The sequence below is a fragment of the Salmo salar genome, chromosome ssa08, assembly GCF_905237065.1.
Source record: "Salmo salar chromosome ssa08, Ssal_v3.1, whole genome shotgun sequence".
Taxonomy (NCBI): Eukaryota; Metazoa; Chordata; class Actinopteri; order Salmoniformes; family Salmonidae; genus Salmo; species Salmo salar.
The window spans coordinates 24635552-24657217 of record NC_059449.1 but is presented as its reverse complement, the minus strand read 5'-3'; the positions used below and the strand labels follow the sequence as shown (position 1 = coordinate 24657217).

At 44.4% G+C, this 21666-nt stretch overlaps 1 protein-coding gene across 1 annotated transcript in view; it reads right to left on the bottom strand.

The window, feature by feature from the left end:
* The window catches only part of LOC106597904 (calcium/calmodulin-dependent protein kinase type II delta 2 chain), a 128594-nt gene that overhangs the window by 34843 nt on the left and 72085 nt on the right, over positions 1 to 21666 (bottom strand). The window contains 7 exon segments of the mRNA XM_045723059.1: positions 12261 to 12344; positions 13211 to 13241; positions 13243 to 13331; positions 13712 to 13806; positions 14007 to 14089; positions 14956 to 15056; positions 15854 to 15926. Of these exon segments, the coding sequence (XP_045579015.1) occupies positions 12261 to 12344; positions 13211 to 13241; positions 13243 to 13331; positions 13712 to 13806; positions 14007 to 14089; positions 14956 to 15056; positions 15854 to 15926 (556 nt within the window).

Genomic DNA, 21666 nt, shown 5'->3' with positions numbered 1-21666 from the left:
AGCTCTGGGTAGACAGTAGTGCACGGTATAGGGTATAGGGAATAGAGTTCTGGGTAGACAGTAGAAATGCACGGTATAGGGAATAGGGTATAGAGCTCTGGATAGACAGTAGAGTACGGTATAGGGTATAGGGTATAGAGCTCTGGGTAGACAGAGTACGGTATAGGGAATAGAGCTCTGGGTAGACAGTAGAGTCCGGTATAGGGAATAGGATATAGAGCTCTGGGCAGACAGTAGAGTATGGTATAGGGAATAGGATATAGAGCTCTTGGTAGACAGTAGAGTACGGTATAGGGAATAGGATATAGAGCTCTGGGTAGACAGTAGAGTACGGTATAGGGAATAGGATATAGAGCTCTGGGTAGACAGTAGAAGACGGTATAGGAATAGGATATAGAGCTCTGGGTAGACAGTAGAGTACGGTATAGGGAATAGGATATAGAGCTCTGGGTAGACAGTAGAGTACGGTATAGGGAATAGGATATAGAGCTCTGGGTAGACAGTAGAGTACGGTATAGGGAATAGGATATAGAGCTCTGGGTAGACAGTAGAGTACGGTATAGGGAATAGGATATAGAGCTCTGGGTAGACAGTAGAGTACGGTATAGGGAATAGGATATAGAGCTCTGGGTAGACAGTAGTGCACGGTATAGGGAATAGGGTATAGAGCTCTGGGTAGACAGTAGAGTACGGTATAGGGAATAGGGTATAGAGCTCTGGGTAGACAGTAGTGCACGGTATAGGGAATAGGGTATAGAGCTCTGGGTAGACAGTAGAGTACGGTATAGGGAATAGGGTATAGAGCTCTGGGTAGACAGTAGAGTACGGTATAGGGAATAGAGCTCTGGGTAGACAGTAGAGTACGGTATAGGGAATAGGGTATAGAGCTCTGGGTAGACAGTAGAGTACGGTATAGGGAATAGGATATAGAGCTCTGGGTAGACAGTAGTACACGGTATAGGGAATAGAGCTCTGGGTAGACAGTAGAGTACGGTATAGGGAATAGGGTATAGAGCTCTGGGTAGACAGTAGTGCACGGTATAGGGAATAGGGTATAGAGCTCTGGGTAGACAGTAGAGTATGGTATAGGGAATAGGGTATAGAGCTCTGGGTAGACAGTAGTACATTGGTATGGGAATAGAGCTCTGGGTAGACAGTAGAGTACGGTATAGGGAATAGAGCTCTGGGTAGACAGTAGAGTACGGTATAGGGAATAGGGTATAGAGCTTTGGGTAGACAGTAGTACATGGTATGGGGGAATAGAGCTCTGGGTAGACAGTAGTACACGGTATAGGAAATAGAGCTCTGGGGTAGACAGTAGTCATGGTATAGGAATAGAGCTCTGGGTAGACAGTAGAGTACGGTATAGGGAATAGGGTATAGAGCTATGGGTAGACAGTAGCACACGGTATAGGGAATAGAGCTCTGGGTAGACAGTAGTGCACGGTATAGGGAATAGGGTATAGAGCTCTGGGTAAGGCAGTAGTACTTCGGTACTAGGGAATAGGGTATAGAGCTCTGGGTAGACAGTAGAGTACCGGTATAGGGAATAGGGTATGGGAGAGCTCTGGGTAGACAGTAGAGTACGGTATAGGGAATAGGGTATAGAGCTCTGGGTAGACAGTAGAGTACGGTATAGGGAAAGAGCTCTGGGTAGACAGTAGAGCGCGGTAGAGGAATAGGATATAGAGCTCTGGGTAGACAGTAGAGTACTGGTATAGGGAATAGGATATAGAGCTCTGGGCAGACAGTAGAGTACGGTATAGGGAATAGGATATAGAGCCTGGGTAGACAGTAGAGTACGGTATAGGGAATAGGATATAGAGCTCTGGGTAGACAGTAGAGTACGGTATAGGGAATAGGGTATAGAGCACTGGGTAGACAGTAGTACACGGTATAGGGAATAGGGTATAGAGCTCTGGGTAGACAGTAGAGCACGTATAGGGAATAGGGTATAGAGCTCTGGGGTAGACAGTAGTGCACGGTATAGGGAATAGGGTATAGAGCTCTGGGTAGACAGTAGAGTACGGTATAGGAATAGAGCTCTGGGTAGACAGTAGAGTACGGTATAGGAATAGAGCTCTGGGTAGACAGTAGAGTACGTATAGGAATAGGGTATAGAGCTCTGGGTAGACAGTAGAGTACGGTATAGGGAATAGGGTATAAAGCTCTGGGTAGACAGTAGTACACGGTATAGGAATAGAGCTCTGGGTAGACAGTAGAGTACGGTATAGGGAATAGGGTATAGAGCTCTGGGTAGACAGTAGTGCCGGATAGGGAATAGGGTATAGAGCTCTGGGTAGACAGTAGAGTATGGTATAGGGAATAGGGTATAGAGCTCTGGGTAGACAGTAGTACATGGTATAGGGAATAGAGCTCTGGGTAGACAGTAGAGTACGGTATAGGGAATAGAGCTCTGGGTAGACAGTAGAGCACGGTATAGGAATAGGTATAGAGCTCTGGGTAGACAGTAGTACACTGTATAGGGGAATAGAGCTCTGGGTAGACAGTAGTGCAGGTATAGGGAATAGGGTATAGAGCTCTGGGTAGACAGTAGTGCACGGTATAGGGTATAGGGAATAGAGTTCTGGGTAGACAGTAGAGTACGGTATAGGGAATAGGGTATAGAGCTCTGGGTAGACAGTAGAGTATGGTATAGGGAATAGGATATAGAGCTCTTGGTAGACAGTAGAGCAGGTATAGGGAATAGGATATAGAGCTCTGGGTAGACAGTAGAGTATGGTATAGGGAATAGGATATAGAGCTCTTGGTAGACAGTAGAGTACGGTATAGGGAATAGGATATAGAGCTCTGGGTAGACAGTAGAGTACGGTATAGGGAATAGGATATAGAGCTCTGGGTGAGACAGTAGATACGGTATAGGAATAGGATATAGAGCTCTGGGTAGACAGTAGAGTACGGTATAGGGAATAGGATATAAGAGCTCTGGGTAGACAGTAGAGTACGGTATAGGGAATAGGATATAGAGCCTCTGGGTAGACAGTAGAGCACGGTATAGGGAATAGGATATAGAGCTCTGGGTAGACAGTAAGAGTACGGTATAGGGAATAGGATATAGAGCTCTGGGTAGACAGTAGAGTACGGTATAGGGAATAGGATATAGAGCTCTGGGTAGACAGTAGTGCACGGTATAGGGAATAGGGTATAGAGCTCTGGGTAGACAGTAGAGTACGGTATAGGGAATAGGGTATAGAGCTCTGGTTAGACAGTAGTGCACGGTATAGGGAATAGGGTATAGAGCTCTGGGTAGACAGTAGAGTACGGTATAGGGAATAGGGTATAGAGCTCTGGGTAGACAGTAGAGTACGGTATAGGGAATAGAGCTCTGGGTAGACAGTAGAGTACGGTATAGGGAATAGGGTATAGAGCTCTGGGTAGACAGTAGAGTACGGTATAGGGAATAGGATATAGAGCTCTGGGTAGACAGTAGTACACGGTATAGGGAATAGAGCTCTGGGTAGACAGTAGAGTACGGTATAGGGAATAGGGTATAGAGCTCTGGGTAGACAGTAGTGCACGGTATAGGGAATAGGGTATAGAGCTCTGGGTAGACAGTAGAGTATGGTATAGGGAATAGGGTATAGAGCTCTGGGTAGACAGTAGTACATGGTATAGGGAATAGAGCTCTGGGTAGACAGTAGAGTACGGTATAGGGAATAGAGCTCTGGGTAGACAGTAGAGTACGGTATAGGGAATAGGGTATAGAGCTTTGGGTAGACAGTAGTACATGGTATGGGGAATAGAGCTCTGGGTAGACAGTAGTACACGGTATAGGGAATAGAGCTCTGGGTAGACAGTAGTACATGGTATAGGGAATAGAGCTCTGGGTAGACAGTAGAGTACGGTATAGGGAATAGGGTATAGAGCTATGGGTAGACAGTAGTACACGGTATAGGGAATAGGGTATAGAGCTCTGGGTAGACAGTAGTGCACGGTATAGGGAATAGGATATAGAGCTCTGGGTAGACAGTAGAGTACGGTATAGGGAATAGGATATAGAGCTGTGGGTAGACAGTAGAGTACGGTATAGGGAATAGGATATAGAGCTCTGGGTAGACAGTAGTGCACGGGATAGGGAATAGGGTATAGAGCTCTGGGTAGACAGTAGAGTATGGTATAGGGAATAGTGTATAGAGCTCTGGGTAGACAGTAGAGTACGGTATAGGGAATAGGGTAGAGAGCTCTGGGTAGACAGTAGAGTACGGTATAGGGTATAGGGAATAGAGTTCTGGGTAGACAGTAGAGTACGGAATAGGGAATAGGATATAGAGTTCTGGGTAGACAGTAGAGTACGGTATAGGGAATAGGGTATAGAGCTCTGGGTAGACAGTAGAGTACGGTATAGGGAATAGGATATAGAGCTCTGGGTAGACAGTAGAGTACGGTATAGGGAATAGGATATAGAGCTCTGGGTAGACAGTAGAGTACGGTATAGGGAATAGGATATAGAGCTGTGGGTAGACAGTAGAGTACGGTATAAGGAATAGGATATAGAGCTCTGGGTAGACAGTAGTGCACGGTATAGGGAATAGGGTATAGAGCTCTGGGTAGACAGTAGTGCCGGTATAGGGGAATAGGGTATAGAGCTCTGGGTAGACAGTAGAGTACGGTATAGGGAATAGGTATAGAGCTCTGGGTAGACAGTAAGAGTACGGTATAGGGTATAGGGAATAGAGTTCTGGGTAGACAGTAGAGTACGGTATAGGGGAATAGGGTATAGAGCTCTGGGTAGACAGTAGTACACGGGTATAGGGAATAGGGTACAGAGCTCTGGGTAGACAGTAGAGTACGGTATAGGGAATAGGGTATAGAGCTCTGGGAGACAGTAGTGACGGTATAGGGAATAGGGTATAGAGCTCTGGGTAGACAGTAGAGTACGGTATAGGGAATAGGTTATAGAGCTCTGGGTAGACAGTAGAGTACGGTATAGGAATAGAGCTCTGGGTAGACAGTAGAGTACGGTATAGGGAATAGGGTATAGAGCTCTGGGTGAAGGTAAGAGTACGGTATAGGGAATAGGGTATAGAGCTCTGGGTAGACAGTAGAGTACGGTATAGGGAATAGGGTATAGAGCACTGGGTAGATAGTAGAGTACGGTATAGGGAATAGGATATAGAGCTCTGGGTAGACAGTGGTATAGGATATAGAGCTCTGGGTAGACAGTAGAGTATGGTATAGGGAATAGGGTATAGAGCCTGGGTAGACAGTAGTGCACGGTATAGGGAATAGGGTATAGAGCTCTGGGTAGACAGTAGAGTACGGTATAGGGAATAGGGTATAGAGCTCTGGGTAGACAGTAGAGTACGGTATAGGGTATAGGGAATAGAGTTCTGGGTAGACAGTAGAGTACGGTATAGGGAATAGGGTATAGAGCACTGGGTAGATAGTAGAGTACGGTATAGGGAATAGGATATAGAGCTCTGGGTAGACAGTGGTATAGGATATAGAGCTCTGGGTAGACAGTAGAGTATGGTATAGGGAATAGGGTATAGAGCTCTGGGTAGACAGTAGAGTACGGTATAGGGAATAGGGTATAGAGCTCTGGGTAGACAGTAGAGTACGGTATAGGGAATAGAGCTCTGGGTAGACAGTAGAGTACGGTATAGGGAAAAGGGTATAGAGCTCTGGGTAGACAGTAGAGTACGGTATAGGGAATAGGGTATAGAGCTCTGGGTAGACAGTAGTACACGGTATAGGGAATAGAGCTCTGGGTAGACAGTAGAGTACGGTATAGGGAATAGGGTATAGAGCTCTGGGTAGACAGTAGTGCACGGTATAGGGAATAGGGTATAGAGCTCTGGGTAGACAGTAGAGTATGGTATAGGGAATAGGGTATAGAGCTCTGGGTAGACAGTAGTACATGGTATAGGGAATAGAGCTCTGGGTAAACAGTAGAGTACGGTATAGGGAATAGAGCTCTGGGTAGACAGTAGAGTACGGTATAGGGAATAGGGTATAGAGCTCTGGGTAGACAGTAGTACGGTATAGGGAATAGAGCTCTGGGTAGACAGTAGTGCACGGTATAGGGAATAGGGTATAGAGCTCTGGGTAGACAGTGAGTGAACGGTATAGGGTATAGGGAATAGAGTTCTGGGTAGACAGTAGAGTACGGTATAGGGAATAGGGTATAGAGCTCTGGATAGACAGTAGAGTACGGTATAGGGTATAGGGTATAGAGCTCTGGGTAGACAGAGTACGGTATAGGGAATAGAGCTCTGGGTAGACAGTAGAGTCCGGTATAGGGAATAGGATATAGAGCTCTGGGTAGACAGTAGAGTATGGTATAGGGAATAGGATATAGAGCTCTTGGTAGACAGTAGAGTACGGTATAGGGAATAGGATATAGAGCTCTGGGTAGACAGTAGAGTACGGTATAGGGAATAGGATATAGAGCTCTGGGTAGACAGTAGAGTACGGTATAGGAATAGGATATAGAGCTCTGGGTAGACAGTAGAGTACGGTATAGGGAATAGGATATAGAGCTCTGGGTAGACAGTAGAGTATCGGTATAGGGAATAGGATATAGAGCTCTGGGTAGACAGTAGAGTACGGTATAGGGAATAGGATATAGAGCTCTGGGTAGACAGTAGAGTACGGTATAGGGAATAGGATATAGAGCTCTGGGTAGACAGTAGAGCACGGTATAGGGAATAGGATATAGAGCTCTGGGTAGACAGTAGTGCACGGTATAGGAATAGGGTATAGAGCTCTGGGTAGACAGTAGAGTACGGTATAGGGAATAGGGTATAGAGCTCTGGGTAGACAGTAGTGCACGGTATAGGGAATAGGGTATAGAGCTCTGGGTAGACAGTAGAGTACGGTATAGGAATAGGGTATAGAGCTCTGGGTAGACAGTAGAGTACAGTATAGGAATAGAGCTCTGGGTAGACAGTAGAGTACGGTATAGGGAATAGGTATAGAGCTCTGGGTAGACAGTAGAGTACGGTATAGGGAATAGGATATAGAGCTCTGGGTAGACAGTAGTACACGGTATAGGGAATAGAGCTCTGGGTAGACAGTAGAGTACGGTATAGGGAATAGGGTATAGAGCTCTGGGTAGACAGTAGTGCACGGTATAGGGAATAGGGTATAGAGCTCTGGGTAGACAGTAGAGTATGGTATAGGGAATAGGGTATAGAGCTCTGGGTAGACAGTAGTACATGGTATAGGGAATAGAGCTCTGGGTAGACAGTAGAGTACGGTATAGGGAATAGAGCTCTGGGTAGACAGTAGAGTACGGTATAGGGAATAGGGTATAGAGCTTTGGGTAGACAGTAGTACATGGTATGGGGGAATAGAGCTCTGGGTAGACAGTAGTACACGGTATAGGGAATAGAGCTCTGGGTAGACAGTAGTACATGGTATAGGGAATAGAGCTCTGGGTAGACAGTAGAGTACGGTATAGGGAATAGGGTATAGAGCTATGGGTAGACAGTAGTACACGGTATAGGGAATAGAGCTCTGGGTAGACAGTAGTGCACGGTATAGGGAATAGGGTATAGAGCTCTGGGTAGGCAGTAGTGCACGGTATAGGGAATAGGGTATAGAGCTCTGGGTAGACAGTAGAGTACGGTATAGGGAATAGGGTATAGAGCTCTGGGTAGACAGTAGAGTACGGTATAGGGAATAGGGTATAGAGCTCTGGGTAGACAGTAGAGTACGGTATAGGGAATAGAGCTCTGGGTAGACAGTAGAGTACGGTATAGGGAATAGGATATAGAGCTCTGGGTAGACAGTAGAGTACGGTATAGGGAATAGGATATAGAGCTCTGGGTAGACAGTAGAGTACGGTATAGGGAATAGGATATAGAGCTCTGGGTAGACAGTAGAGTACGGTATAGGGAATAGGATATAGAGCTCTGGGTAGACAGTAGAGTACGGTATAGGGAATAGGGTATAGAGCTCTGGGTAGACAGTAGTACACGGTATAGGGAATAGGGTATAGAGCTCTGGGTAGACAGTAGAGTACGGTATAGGGAATAGGGTATAGAGCTCTGGGTAGACAGTAGTGCACGGTATAGGGAATAGGGTATAGAGCTCTGGGTAGACAGTAGAGTACGGTATAGGGAATAGAGCTCTGGGTAGACAGTAGAGTACGGTATAGGGAATAGAGCTCTGGGTAGACAGTAGAGTACGGTATAGGGAATAGGGTATAGAGCTCTGGGTAGACAGTAGAGTACGGTATAGGGAATAGGGTATAAAGCTCTGGGTAGACAGTAGTACACGGTATAGGGAATAGAGCTCTGGGTAGACAGTAGAGTACGGTATAGGGAATAGGGTATAGAGCTCTGGGTGAGACAGTAGTGCACGGTATAGGGAATAGGGTATAGAGCTCTGGGTAGACAGTAGAGTATGGTATAGGGAATAGGGTATAGAGCTCTGGGTAGACAGTAGTACATGGTATAGGAATAGAGCTCTGTGTAGACAGTAGAGTACGGTATAGGGAATAGAGCTCTGGGTAGACAGTAGAGTACGGTATAGGGGAATAGGGTATAGAGCTCTGGGTAGACAGTAGTACATCGGTATAGGGAATAGAGCTCTGGGTAGACAGTAGTGCACGTATAGGGAATAGGGTATAGAGCTCTGGGTAGACAGTAGTGCACGGTATAGGGTATAGGGAATAGAGTTCTGGGTAGACAGTAGAGTACGGTATAGGGAATAGGGTATAGAGCTCTGGGTAGACAGTAGAGGTATGGTATAGGGAATAGGATATAGAGCTCTTGGTAGACAGTAGAGTACGGTATAGGGAATAGGATACAGAGCTCTGGGTAGACAGTAGAGTATGGTATAGGGAATAGGATATAGAGCTCTTGGTAGACAGTAGAGTACGGTATAGGGAATAGGATATAGAGCTCTGGGTAGACAGTAGAGTACGGTATAGGAATAGGATATAGAGCTCTGGGTAGACAGTAGAGTACGGTATAGGGAATAGGATATAGAGCTCTGGGTAGACAGTAGAGTACGGTATAGGGAATAGGATATAGAGCTCTGGGTAGACAGTAGAGTACGGTATAGGGAATAGGATATAGAGCTCTGGGTAGACAGTAGAGTACGGTATAGGGAATAGGATATAGAGCTCTGGGTAGACAGTAGAGTACGGTATAGGGAATAGGATATAGAGCTCTGGGTAGACAGTAGAGGTACGGTATAGGGAATAGGATATAGAGCTCTGGGTAGACAGTAGTGCCGGTATAGGGAATAGGGTATAGAGCTCTGGGTGGACAGTAGAGTACGGTATAGGGAATAGGGTATAGAGCTCTGGGTAGACAGTAGTGCACGGTATAGGGAATAGGGTATAGAGCTCTGGGTAGACAGTAGGTACGGTATAGGGAATAGGGTATAGAGCTCTGGGTAGACAGTAGAGTACGGTATAGGGAATAGAGCTCTGGGTAGACAGTAGAGTACGGTATAGGGAATAGGGTATAGAGCTCTGGGTAGACAGTAGAGTACGGTATAGGGAATAGGATATAGAGCTCTGGGTAGACAGTAGTACACGGTATAGGAATAGAGCTCTGGGTAGACAGTAGAGTACGGTATAGGGAATAGGGTATAGAGCTCTGGGGTAGACAGTAGTGCACGGTATAGGAATAGGGTATAGAGCTCTGGGTAGACAGTAGAGTATGGTATAGGGAATAGGGTATAGAGCTCTGGGTAGACAGTAGTACATGGTATAGGGAATAGAGCTCTGGGTAGACAGTAGAGTACGGTATAGGGAATAGAGCTCTGGGTAGACAGTAGAGTACGGTATAGGGAATAGAGGTATAGAGCTTTGGGTAGACAGTGAAGTACATGGTATGGGGAATAGAGCTCTGGGTAGACAGTAGTACACGGTATAGGGAATAGAGCTCTGGGTAGACAGTAGTACATGGTATAGGGAATAGGAGCTCTGGGTAGACAGTAGAGTACGGGGTATAGGGAATAGGGTATAGAGCTATGGGTAGACAGTAGTACACGGTATAGGGAATAGGGTATAGAGCTCTGGGTAGACAGTAGATGCACGGTATAGGGAATAGGGTATAGAGCTCTGGGTAGACAGTAGAGTACGGTATAGGGAATAGGGTATAGAGCTCTGGGTAGACAGTAGAGTACGTATAGGGAATAGAGCTCTGGGTAGACAGTAGAGTACGGTATAGGGAATAGGAGCCTCTGGGTAGACAGTAGGAGTACGGTATAGGGAATAGGATATAGAGCTCTGGGTAGACAGTAGAGTACGGTATAGGGAATAGGATATAGAGCTCTGGGTAGACAGTAGAGTACGGTATAGGGAATAGGATATAGAGCTCTGGGTAGACAGTAGAGAACGGTATAGGGAATAGGATATAGAGCTCTGGGTAGACAGTAGAGTACGGTATAGGGAATAGGATATAGAGCTCTGGGTAGACAGTAGAGTCGGTATAGGGGGGAATAGGATATAGAGCTGTGGGTAGACAGTAGAGTACGGTATAGGGAATAGGATATAGAGCTCTGGGTAGACAGTAGGCACGGTATAGGGAATAGGGTATAGAGTTGGGTAGACAGTAGAGTATGGTATAGGGAATAGTGTATAGAGCTCTGGGTAGACAGTAGAGTACGGTATAGGGAATAGGGTAGAGAGCTCTGGGTAGACAGTAGAGTACGATATAGGGTATAGGGAATAGAGTTCTGGGTAGACAGTAGAGTATGGAATAGGGAATAGGATATAGAGTTCTGGGTAGACAGTAGAGTACGGTATAGGGAATAGGGTATAGAGCTCTGGGTAGACAGTAGAGTACGATAGGGAATAGGATATAGAGCTCCGGGTAGACAGTAGAGCACGGTATAGGGAATAGGATATAGAGCTCTGGGTAGACAGTAGAGTACGGTATAGGGAATAGGATATAGAGCTGTGGGTAGACAGTAGAGTACGGTATAAGGAATAGGATATAGAGCTCTGGGTAGACAGTAGTGCACGGTATAGGGAATAGGGTATAGAGCTCTGGGTAGACAGTAGAGTACGGTATAGGGAATAGGGTATAGAGCTCTGGGTAGACAGTAGAGTACGGTATAGGGAATAGGGTAGAGAGCTCTGGGTAGACAGTAGAGTACGGTATAGGGTATAGGGAATAGAGTTCTGGGTAGACAGTAGAGTACGGTATAGGGAATAGGATATAGAGTTCTGGGTAGACAGTAGAGTACGGTATAGGGAATAGGGTATAGAGCCTGGGTAGACGTAGAGTATGTTATAGGGAATAGGGTATAGAGCTCTGGGTAGACAGTAGAGTACGGTATAGGGTATAGGGAATTATAGAGTTCTGGGTAGACAGTAGAGTACGGTATAGGGAATAGGATATAGAGCTCTGTGTGAGACAGTGAGAGTACTGGTATAGGGAATAGGATATAGAGCTCTGGGTAGACAGTAGAGTACGGTATAGGGAATAGGATATAGAGCTCTGGGTAGACAGTAGAGTACGGTATAGGGTATAGGGAATAGAGCTCTGGGTAGACAGTAGAGTACGGTATAGGGAATAGGGTATAGAGCTCTGGCTAGACAGTAGAGTACGGTATAGGGTATAGAGCTCTGGGTAGACAGTAGAGTACGGTATAGGGAATAGAGCTCTGGGTAGACAGTAGAGTACGGTATAAGGAATAGGGTATAGAGCTCTGGGTAGACAGTAGAGTACGGTATAGGGAATAGGATATAGAGCTCTGGGTAGACAGTAGAGTACGGTATAGGGAATAGAGCTCTGGGTAGACAGTAGAGTACGGTATAGGGTATAGAGCTCTGGGTAGACAGTAGAGTACGGTATAGGGAATAGGGTATAGAGCTCTGGGTAGACAGTAGAGTACGGTATAGGGAATAGGATATAGAGTCTCTGGGTAGACAGTAGTACACGGTATAGGAGAGACACATCCTTGAGTTTCTGATTAGAACAGAGGACAGTGAAAGAGGAGTGTTACCTTGAGTTTCTGATTAGAACAGAGGACAGTGAAAGAGGAGTGTTAACTTGAGTTTCTGATTAGAACAGAGGACAGTGAAAGAGGAGTGTTACCTTGAGTTTCTGATTAGAACAGAGGACAGTGAAAGAGGAGTGTTACCTTGAGTTTCTGATTAGAACAGAGGACAGTGAAAGAGGAGTGTTACCTTGAGTTTCCTGATTAGAACAGAGGACAGTGAAAGAGGAGTGTTACCTTGAGTTTCTGATTAGAACAGAGGACAGTGAAAGAGGAGTGTTACCTTGAGTTTCTGATTAGAACAGAGGACAGTGAAAGAGGAGTGTTACCTTGAGTTTCCTCCTGGCGTTGAACTTCTTCAGACACTCCACAGTCTCCTGTCTGTGCATCATGGAAGCTACAGTGGACCGTTGCTGCAGACAGAGAACATAATGTTTGCTGTTCATTTTTATTATTTATTTCACTTTTGTATATTATCTACTTCACTTGCGTTGGCAATGTTAACATATGTTTCCCCATGCCAATAAAGCCCCTTGAATTGAATGTAATTGAATAGAGAGAGAATGTTATTTTATACAGGGGATTCCATTGAGACGAAGGGTCTCATTTCCAATGATGTTGTGAGGACAACAATTCCAATAATCAATATGATCAATACAATAAACAATACAAATATTTAAACTACAAGATACAGTAACAGATACAGATACATTACATGACATTTAATCAAAACAATTAGAAATCTCATTAGTGTTTTAAACTGCCCTAGCGGCACTGGGGAATCCAGATGAGGAGAGCTCAAACTACAAGGAGGATTTACCAAACTTAGTGGAGACAAGAGGGACCTCAACAGTTAACCAACCCTTATAGTGGTACATTTCAACTGGGAAGTGAAGTGAGGTATGTTGGAGCAGAGCTTTGTAAACAACGTGGGAGTAATGAAGAGATCTACAGGACTTTACTGAGGGACCAGACAACCTTTTGATACAGGATGTAGTGGTGAGTATTACAACTGTCCCCTGTGTGTGTGTGTGTGTGTGTGTGTGTGTGTGTGTGTGTTTCTGTGTGTGTGTGTGTGTGTGTGTTTCTGTGTGTGTGTCTGTGTGTACGCGTGTTTCTGTGTGTCTGTGTGTGTGTGTTTCTGTGTGTGTGTGTGTCTGTGTGTACGCGTGTTTCTGTGTGTCTGTGTGTGTGTTGTGTGTGTGTGTGTGTGTGTGTGTGTGTGTGTGTGTGTGTATGATGTGTGTGTGTGTGTGTGTGTGTGTGTGTGTGTCCATACACAGATCCAGGGGTGTTTGAGGCCTCTGCGGTGGTGATGCGTTGTCGGGGTTGATGGTCAACATCTTATTGATCAGGTCTTTGGCATCAGGAGTCACCGTGTCCCACTCTGGAGATGGGAACTATAGACACACACATTACACACAATCAGTCAGTCAATCAATCAATCATCAGGGAGTCACCATGTCCCACTCTGGAGATGAGAACTATAGACACACATTACACACAATCAGTCAGTCCATCAATCAATCAATCAATACATTCCACCATTCTGTCTATTCATTAATTTCCAACACCAGTGAAGAGAGAGACAGAGAGAGAGGGAGAGACAGAGAGAGAGAGAGAGAGAGAGAGAGAGCACAACAGATAAACAGAGGGATAGAGGTTGGTAGTTCTCACATCGTAGAGAGGAGAGAGTCAGACAGACAGAGAGATAGAGGTTGGTAGTTCTCACATCGTAGAGAGTCAGACAGACAGATAGATAGAGGTTGGTAGTTCTCACATCATAGGCTCCAGCCTTGATCTGCTGGTACAGTCTGTGCTGGTCCTCGTCCCAGAAGGGAGGGTAACCGACCAATAGGATGTACAGGATCACCCCTGGAAGGAAAACACACACGCTAATCATCACCCACAGATCAAAATAACACAGTCTTGACCCCAAACTAACCCCTTTTTGAAATTTCACTTCCTGAATTGGAATGGAATTGAGCCAACTTTCAGCAGGGAACAATGATTTGGAACAATCACATAGAAGTATGTTATTTAGTTTAGTTCCAGGGTAAAGGTTGTTTGTTTACCACAGGCCCACAAGTCCACAGGCTTCCCATATGGGTCTTTTCTCAGGACCTCTGGAGACAGGTAGCCTGGAGTACCAGCAAAAACCTATAGGGGAGGGAGGGAGGGATAGGGAGGAGAGAGGGAAGGGGGAGGGATAGGGGAGAGGGAGGGAGGGATAGGGAGAGAGGGAGGGAGGGGGAGAGAGGGAGGAGGGATAGGGAGAGGGAAGGAGAGGGAGGGATAGGGAGGAGAGAGGGAAGGGGGAGGGAGGGAGGGAGGGAGGAGGAGGGAGGGAGGGAGGGAGGGAGGGAGGGAGGAGGGAGGGAGGGGGAGGGAGGAGGAGAGGGGAGGGAGGGAGGGGGAGGGATCGGGAGAGGGAGGGAGGGATAGGGAGAGGAGGGAGGAGGGGGAGGGATAGGGAGAGTGAGAATACATGGATGAGTGTATCAATGGTTTGATTGATTGATTGATTGATTGATTGATTGATTGATTGATTTGAGTAATTGTTTCAGCAAATAATTAATTGATTACTTGAGTGAGTCATTGATTGATTAAATCGATTAATCAGTACATTTTTACATTTTAGTGATTCTTATCCAGAGTGACTTACAGGACAAATAAGGGTTAATCAACAGATTTTCACCTAGTCAGCTTGGGGATTCGAACCATTGACCTTTCTTTTAACCGTTAGGCTACCTGCTGCCCTGACAATTTAAAAGTGGTAAGAGGTTAGGGGTCAATTCTAGGCCAGGTCTGTATGTCCTCTAACACTCACACTAGTGTGCAGACCCGACCCGACCTGCACTGTGCTGGCTGGCATTATTTATTTTCCCATTAGCCTTTCCATCACAGTACCAGAAACTACAGTGGACTCGTAATCAGGCCAGCAGTAAGCTCGGCTTGGTTCAGCTCAGTGAAAACACACACTGTGTCCCGTCCCATAGGAGAGAAGCCAGACCACGGTACTCACCAAACCATGCCTGTTGGTCGGCCTGCACCTCGATGGCGAGCCCAAAGTCAGCTAGAACCGCCGCCCCCTTCAGCTTACTGGCCAATAGGAGGTTCTCAGGCTGGAGGGGCGGAGTCAAATGGGTTAGAGGTAACAAGACGCTCCGGGTAACCGTTGGCCGTAGACACAGATGTACAATCAGCTTTAGCTTCACGCAAGGATGTCACTATATGGCCAAGCTGCAAAGTCAGAACCTGCCCCTCCCACCCATCTATTTCTACAATTTATCTTAAATCTAAACTTAACAACACTGCTAACCTTATGCCTATCCCTAACCTTAAATTAAGACCAAATAACTCAAATATACAGTATATTTTCATACAATTTTAAGATTTGGACAATTTTTGAGTTTGCAGCTTGGCCATCTAGTGGCAACCATTTATGACTAAACTGAGCTTAGATCAGTGTCTAGGGGCAACTTGATCCTACAGACACACACAAAGAGAGACAAAGAGACAACGGTTGAACAGACACACACTAACACAACAACACACTGTGGCATAAATACATACAGACACACAGACAGACACACACTAACACAACAACACACTGTGGCATAAATACATACAGACACACACACAGACAGACACACACTAACACAACACACTGTGGCATAAATACATACAGACACACACACAGACACACACTAACACAACAACACACTGTGGCATAAATACATACAGACACACACACAGACAAAGAAACCACACACACAAACACACAGACAGACACACAGACAGACACACACAGACACAGACACACACACAGACACCTTCAGATGTACAATGTAAAACATGGGGTTAGTGGTGATGGTGATAATTATGGTGATGATGATGGTGATGGTCTGACCATACAAACCTTCAGGTCCCTGTGAACGATACCATTGACATGGCAGTGATGAACACTCTCTACAATCTGCTGTATGCAATGACTGAAGGAGGAGAGACAGAAGAGAGAGAGAGAAGAAAGAGGAGAGAGAGAAAAGAGAGGAGAGAGGAGAGAGAAGAAAGAGAAGGGAGAGAGAAAAGAGAGGGGAGAGAAGAAAGAGAAGAGAGAAAGAAAGAGAGGAGAGAGAGAGAAAAGAGAGGAGTGAAGAGAGAGAGAAGAGATAAATAGACAGGGGAGAAACATTTTATTATATAAACAACGGTGTTTGATAAAGACACTGACCAAATGTTCAACAATAAAACGCAGAAAATACCATATACTGTGTTTCTGTGCCTGTTTCTGTAAGAGACAAAGGTCTACTCTCTGTTTGATCAGAGTAAAGAAACAGCCCACTACAGATTCCAGAGTTAAACAATACTCTCTCTGTTTGATCAGAGTAAAAAAACAGCCCACTACAGATTATAGAGTTAAACAATACTCTCTCTTCCCCCCTCCACCCTCTCGCTCTTCCCCCCTTCCCTTCTCTCTTTCCCCCTTATTCTCTCTCCTTCCCTCTCTCCCCTCTCTTTACGGAGGTTGTATTTCAACATAAAGTCTGTAGTGTGAAGTAGGTTCCATATCTATGGATAGGTCCCAAATTGCACCCTATTCCCTATGTAGTGCACACATTTCGAACCAGAGTCCTATGAGCTGCCATGGCGCCCTAGAAGCCCTGCTAGCAGCCTAAGTACATATTCAGTTGTTTGTAATTGTTGTTTTTGAAATCAGCTCTGTCGTTTTTTTATAACATAGAGCTTTTTATTGCATGTATCTGGTGTTTTTGAGCCATGGATTTACAGGTTGACTGACAGGGACACTTTTTGGCTAGCTAGTGTCGCGACTTCCCTGTGAGGATCCAAAGACCGGGATACAATGGATCAACGCCCATCAGACCCCTCTGACCCGCAGAGGGGAGGAGGGATTGATGTGGGGGTTTCATGACACCTCACGCCCGGTCCTAAATTGTAAACTCTCTAGTAGGGGGAAACTTTCTCTCTCTACCCTTTTAGTATTGAGATTGGAATCTTTTTGTTACAGAGACGTTTTGCCACCCAAAAACTCTAACATCCAACAGTGAACACTGGGACAATAATTTTAACATCCGAATGAATGCGTATGATGAGAGATGGAATATGGGAAATTAATGTTTATTTTGTGATGTCATTAAAAAATTGTATAAAAATTATATAACAAAATATTGTAACATGAAGAGTTTTCACTGTATGTCAGGTTTCCATCCTTTACGTTGTATAGAAAATACCAGGGATGAAGAGAATATCTTTTGATAATATAGGAATGTGATTTTAGTTTCCCCTAACGAGATCATAGTTTTGATGATACTTTGCCCAGTAAGTAGCCACGCCCGGGGAGCTCAGAGAGGTTCAGCATGACGGAAACACCCCCCTTTTTACCAGAGTGCATAAAGGTTGAGTTGAGAATTAACATACCACACCAGAAAGACTCTGGCTGTAGCTTAGGTCTCAATTGGTTACGACCCTGAAAATCAACACGAGGTGAAGATGACAAAGTAGCCTCCAACAGTCAATGTTCGCTAAATAGCTGTTCTAAGTACTGTAGCTAAGAAAGTGAATTTAAGTAAGACCGATCCGTTATTCTCTTCAAACCATTGCTGGGTACACTGCCTTCATCACCCCACTGGGGATCATCGACATGGCTGATTAGCTCTACTGGACCACTCTTCCAGAATGAGTGAAAGTAAACACGGACAATGAAGAAGAAGGACATTGTGACCTCTTGTGGACAATCAGAGCCTTACACTTAAGAACTAAGGCCCAACGGAACCCTTTTCATGAGCGAAACCTTTTCACGAAGCGGAACCCTTTTCACGAAGGACTGGTTCCAACAGAGATACACGATCAAGGAAGACATTCAACACGTAAATACATTCATTACTTCTTACCCAAACGTGCGGTGGTTGGGCAAAGTATTGTGATTACTGTGAGCGTACTTTCCAAATGTATCCAAGTGTCTCTCTCTCTCTCTCTCTCTCTCTCTCTCTCCCTCTCTTTACCTCTCCATCTTATGTAACAAGTGTCGCTAATGTGTCAGTCCGCTTGGGACCTGTTTCCATCGTATTAGTTTCTAATCAACAACCTAATACCATGTGTTTGCGGGGGTATCCTGTGTTATCATTTAGTTATTTAGTAAATAAAATAATTAAATCAATTTGTGTGGTACGGAATGATCAGTAAGGCTGGGGTTTGTGCAGATGCAGGGGAGTATGTGACGTTCAGAATTATGAGACTGATATGAGTGGAAGTGATTAATTAGATGAATGTTATCGATATATATCTTATAGATCATCTAGGGTTTAATTCGGGAGATGGCAACTCGGTAAACAACTGCTTCCGTGGTGCCCCAAATTTTAAATAGTTAATTGTTTCATGATTCATTTAATCGAGTAACAATTACACCTAGTTAGTTGATTCGATACAACAGTCACCCAGATTAATGAAAACCACGACACTACACTAGCTAGCTGGCTAATGTTTTTGTTTGAATGATGCATCTAGACACTGTACCAGCTTTTTTTGTTTCACCCTGGCTGCCTGTTCCTGGTCTTTTGAAAACATGAATTGAGGAGTCACCAGCGTGAGAGGAAGTGGGAGATACAGTTGAGGAATGCAGTGCTGAAGCAGAGGGCTCCATAGTGAGGACGACTGGCTACTACTCTGAATGGTGTGTGGTGAACTTTCTGGTGCTCAGAGCTGCTGCTTACTGGTTGATCTATTCATGATGATGTACTGGTTGATCTATTCATGATGATGTACTGGTTGATCTAATTATGGCTAGACTATTCATGATGATATACTGGTTGATCTAACTATAGCTAGACTATTCATGATGATGTACTGGTTGATCTATACATGGTGATGTACTGGTTGATCTATTCATGATGATGTACTGGTTGATCTATTCATGATGATGACTGTTGATCTAACCATAGCTAGACTATTCATGATGATATACTGGTTGATCTAACTATAGCTAGACTATTCATGCTGATGTACTGGTTGATCTATACATGGTGATGTACTGGTTGATCTATTCATGGCGATGTACTGGTTGATCTAACTATAGCTAGACCAGTCATGGTGATGTACTGTTTGATCTAACTATAGCTGGACTATTCATTATGATATACTGGTTGATCTAACTATAGCTAGACTATTCATGATGATGTACTGGTTGATCTATTCATGGTGATGTACTGGTTGATCTATTCATGGTGATGTACTGGTTGATCTAACTATAGCTAGACTATTCATGAGTGATGTACTGGTTGATCTAACCATAGCTAGACTATTCATGATGATGTACTGGTTGATCTAACTATAGCTAGACTATTCATGGTGATGTACTGGTTGATGTATTCATGGTGATGTACTGGTTGATCTATTCATGGTGATGTACTGGTTGATCTATTCATGGTGATGTACTGGTTGATCTATTCATGGTGATGTACTGGTTGATCTATACATGGTGATGTACTGGTTGATCTATACATGATGATGTACTGGTTGATCTATACCACGATGATGTACTGAAGTTGATCTATTCATGATGATGTACTGGTTGATCTATACATGGTGATGTACTGGTTGATCTATACATGGTGATGTACTGGTTGATCTATACGTGATGATATACTGGTTGATCTAACTATAGCTAGACTATTCATGGTGATGTACTGGTTGATCTATTCATGGTGATGTACTGGTTGATCTAACTATAGCTAGACCAGTCATGGTGATGTTACTGGTTGATCTAACTATAGGCTAGACTATTCATGGTGATGTACTGGTTGATCTATTCATGGTGATGTACTGGTTGATCTAACTATAGCTAGACTATTCATGGTGATGTACTGGTTGATCTATTCATGGTGATGTACTGGTTGATCTAACTATAGCTAGACTATTCATGATGATACTGGTTGATCTATACATGGTGATGTACTGGTTGATCTATACGAAAGTTGATGATGTACTGGTTGATCTATACATGGTGATGTACTGGTTGATCTATACGATGATGTACTGGTTGATCTATACACCGATTATGTACTGGTTGATCTATACACGATGATGTACTGGTTGATCTGATACATGGTGATGTACTGGTTGATCTATTCATGGTGATGTACTGGTTGATCTATACATGATGATATACTGGTTGATCTAACTATAGCTAGACTATTCATGGTGATGTACTGGTTGATCTATTCATGGTGATGTACTGGTTGATCTGTTCATGGTGATGTACTGGTTGATCTATACATGGTGATGTACTGGTTGATCTAACTATAGCTAGATATAGCATTAATATAGCATTATTCTGGTGTAATATTTTGGAGTCACCCATATGATTAATCACACAGTCAGTGTTCCTACATCACATTTATAAATAACTTCATAGAGACAGCTATCACACCTTAGATAACACACACACACCTTAGATAACCACACACACACACACACACACACACACACACACACACACACACACACACACACACACACACACACACACACACATACACACACACCTTAGATACAGCCATACGAGATAACACACACACACACCTTAGATAACACACACACACACACACACACGTACCTTAGATAATACACACACACCTTAGATACAGCCATATGTGATAACACACACACACACACACACACACACACACACACACACACACACACACACACACACACACACACACACACACACACACACACACACACACACACACACACACACACACACACACACACCTTAGATACAGCCATATGTGATAACACACACACACCTTAGATACAGCCATAAGGAGATAAAACACACACACACACACACACACACACACACATACACACACACCTTAGATACAGCCACACGAGATAAACACACACACACCTTAGATAACACACACACACACACACACACCTTAGATAAAACACACACCTTAGATACAGCCATATGTGATAAGCAACACACACACACACACACACACACACACACACACACACACACACACACACACACACACACACACACACACACCTTAGATACAGCCATATGTGATAACACACACACCTTAGATACAGCCATATGAGATAAACACACACACACACACACACACACACACACACACACACACACACACACACACACACACACACACACACCTTAGATACAGCCATAGAACACACACACCTTAGATACAAGCACATAGCAGATAAACACACACACACACACACACACACACACACACACACACACACACACACACACACACACACACACACACACACACACACCTTAGATACAGCCATATGTGATACAACACACACACACACACACACACACACACACACACACACACACACACACACACACACACACACACACACACACACACACACACACACACACACACACACACACACACACACATACACACACACACATACACATACACACCTTAGAAAGCCTGAGATAACACACACACACACCTTAGATAACACACACACACACACACACACACACACACACACCTTAGATACAGCCATAGGATAACATACACACACCTTAGATACAGCCATAAGGAGATAACACACACACACACACACACACACACACACACACACACACACACACACACACACACACACACACACACACACCTTAGATACAGCCAATGTGATAAAACACAACAC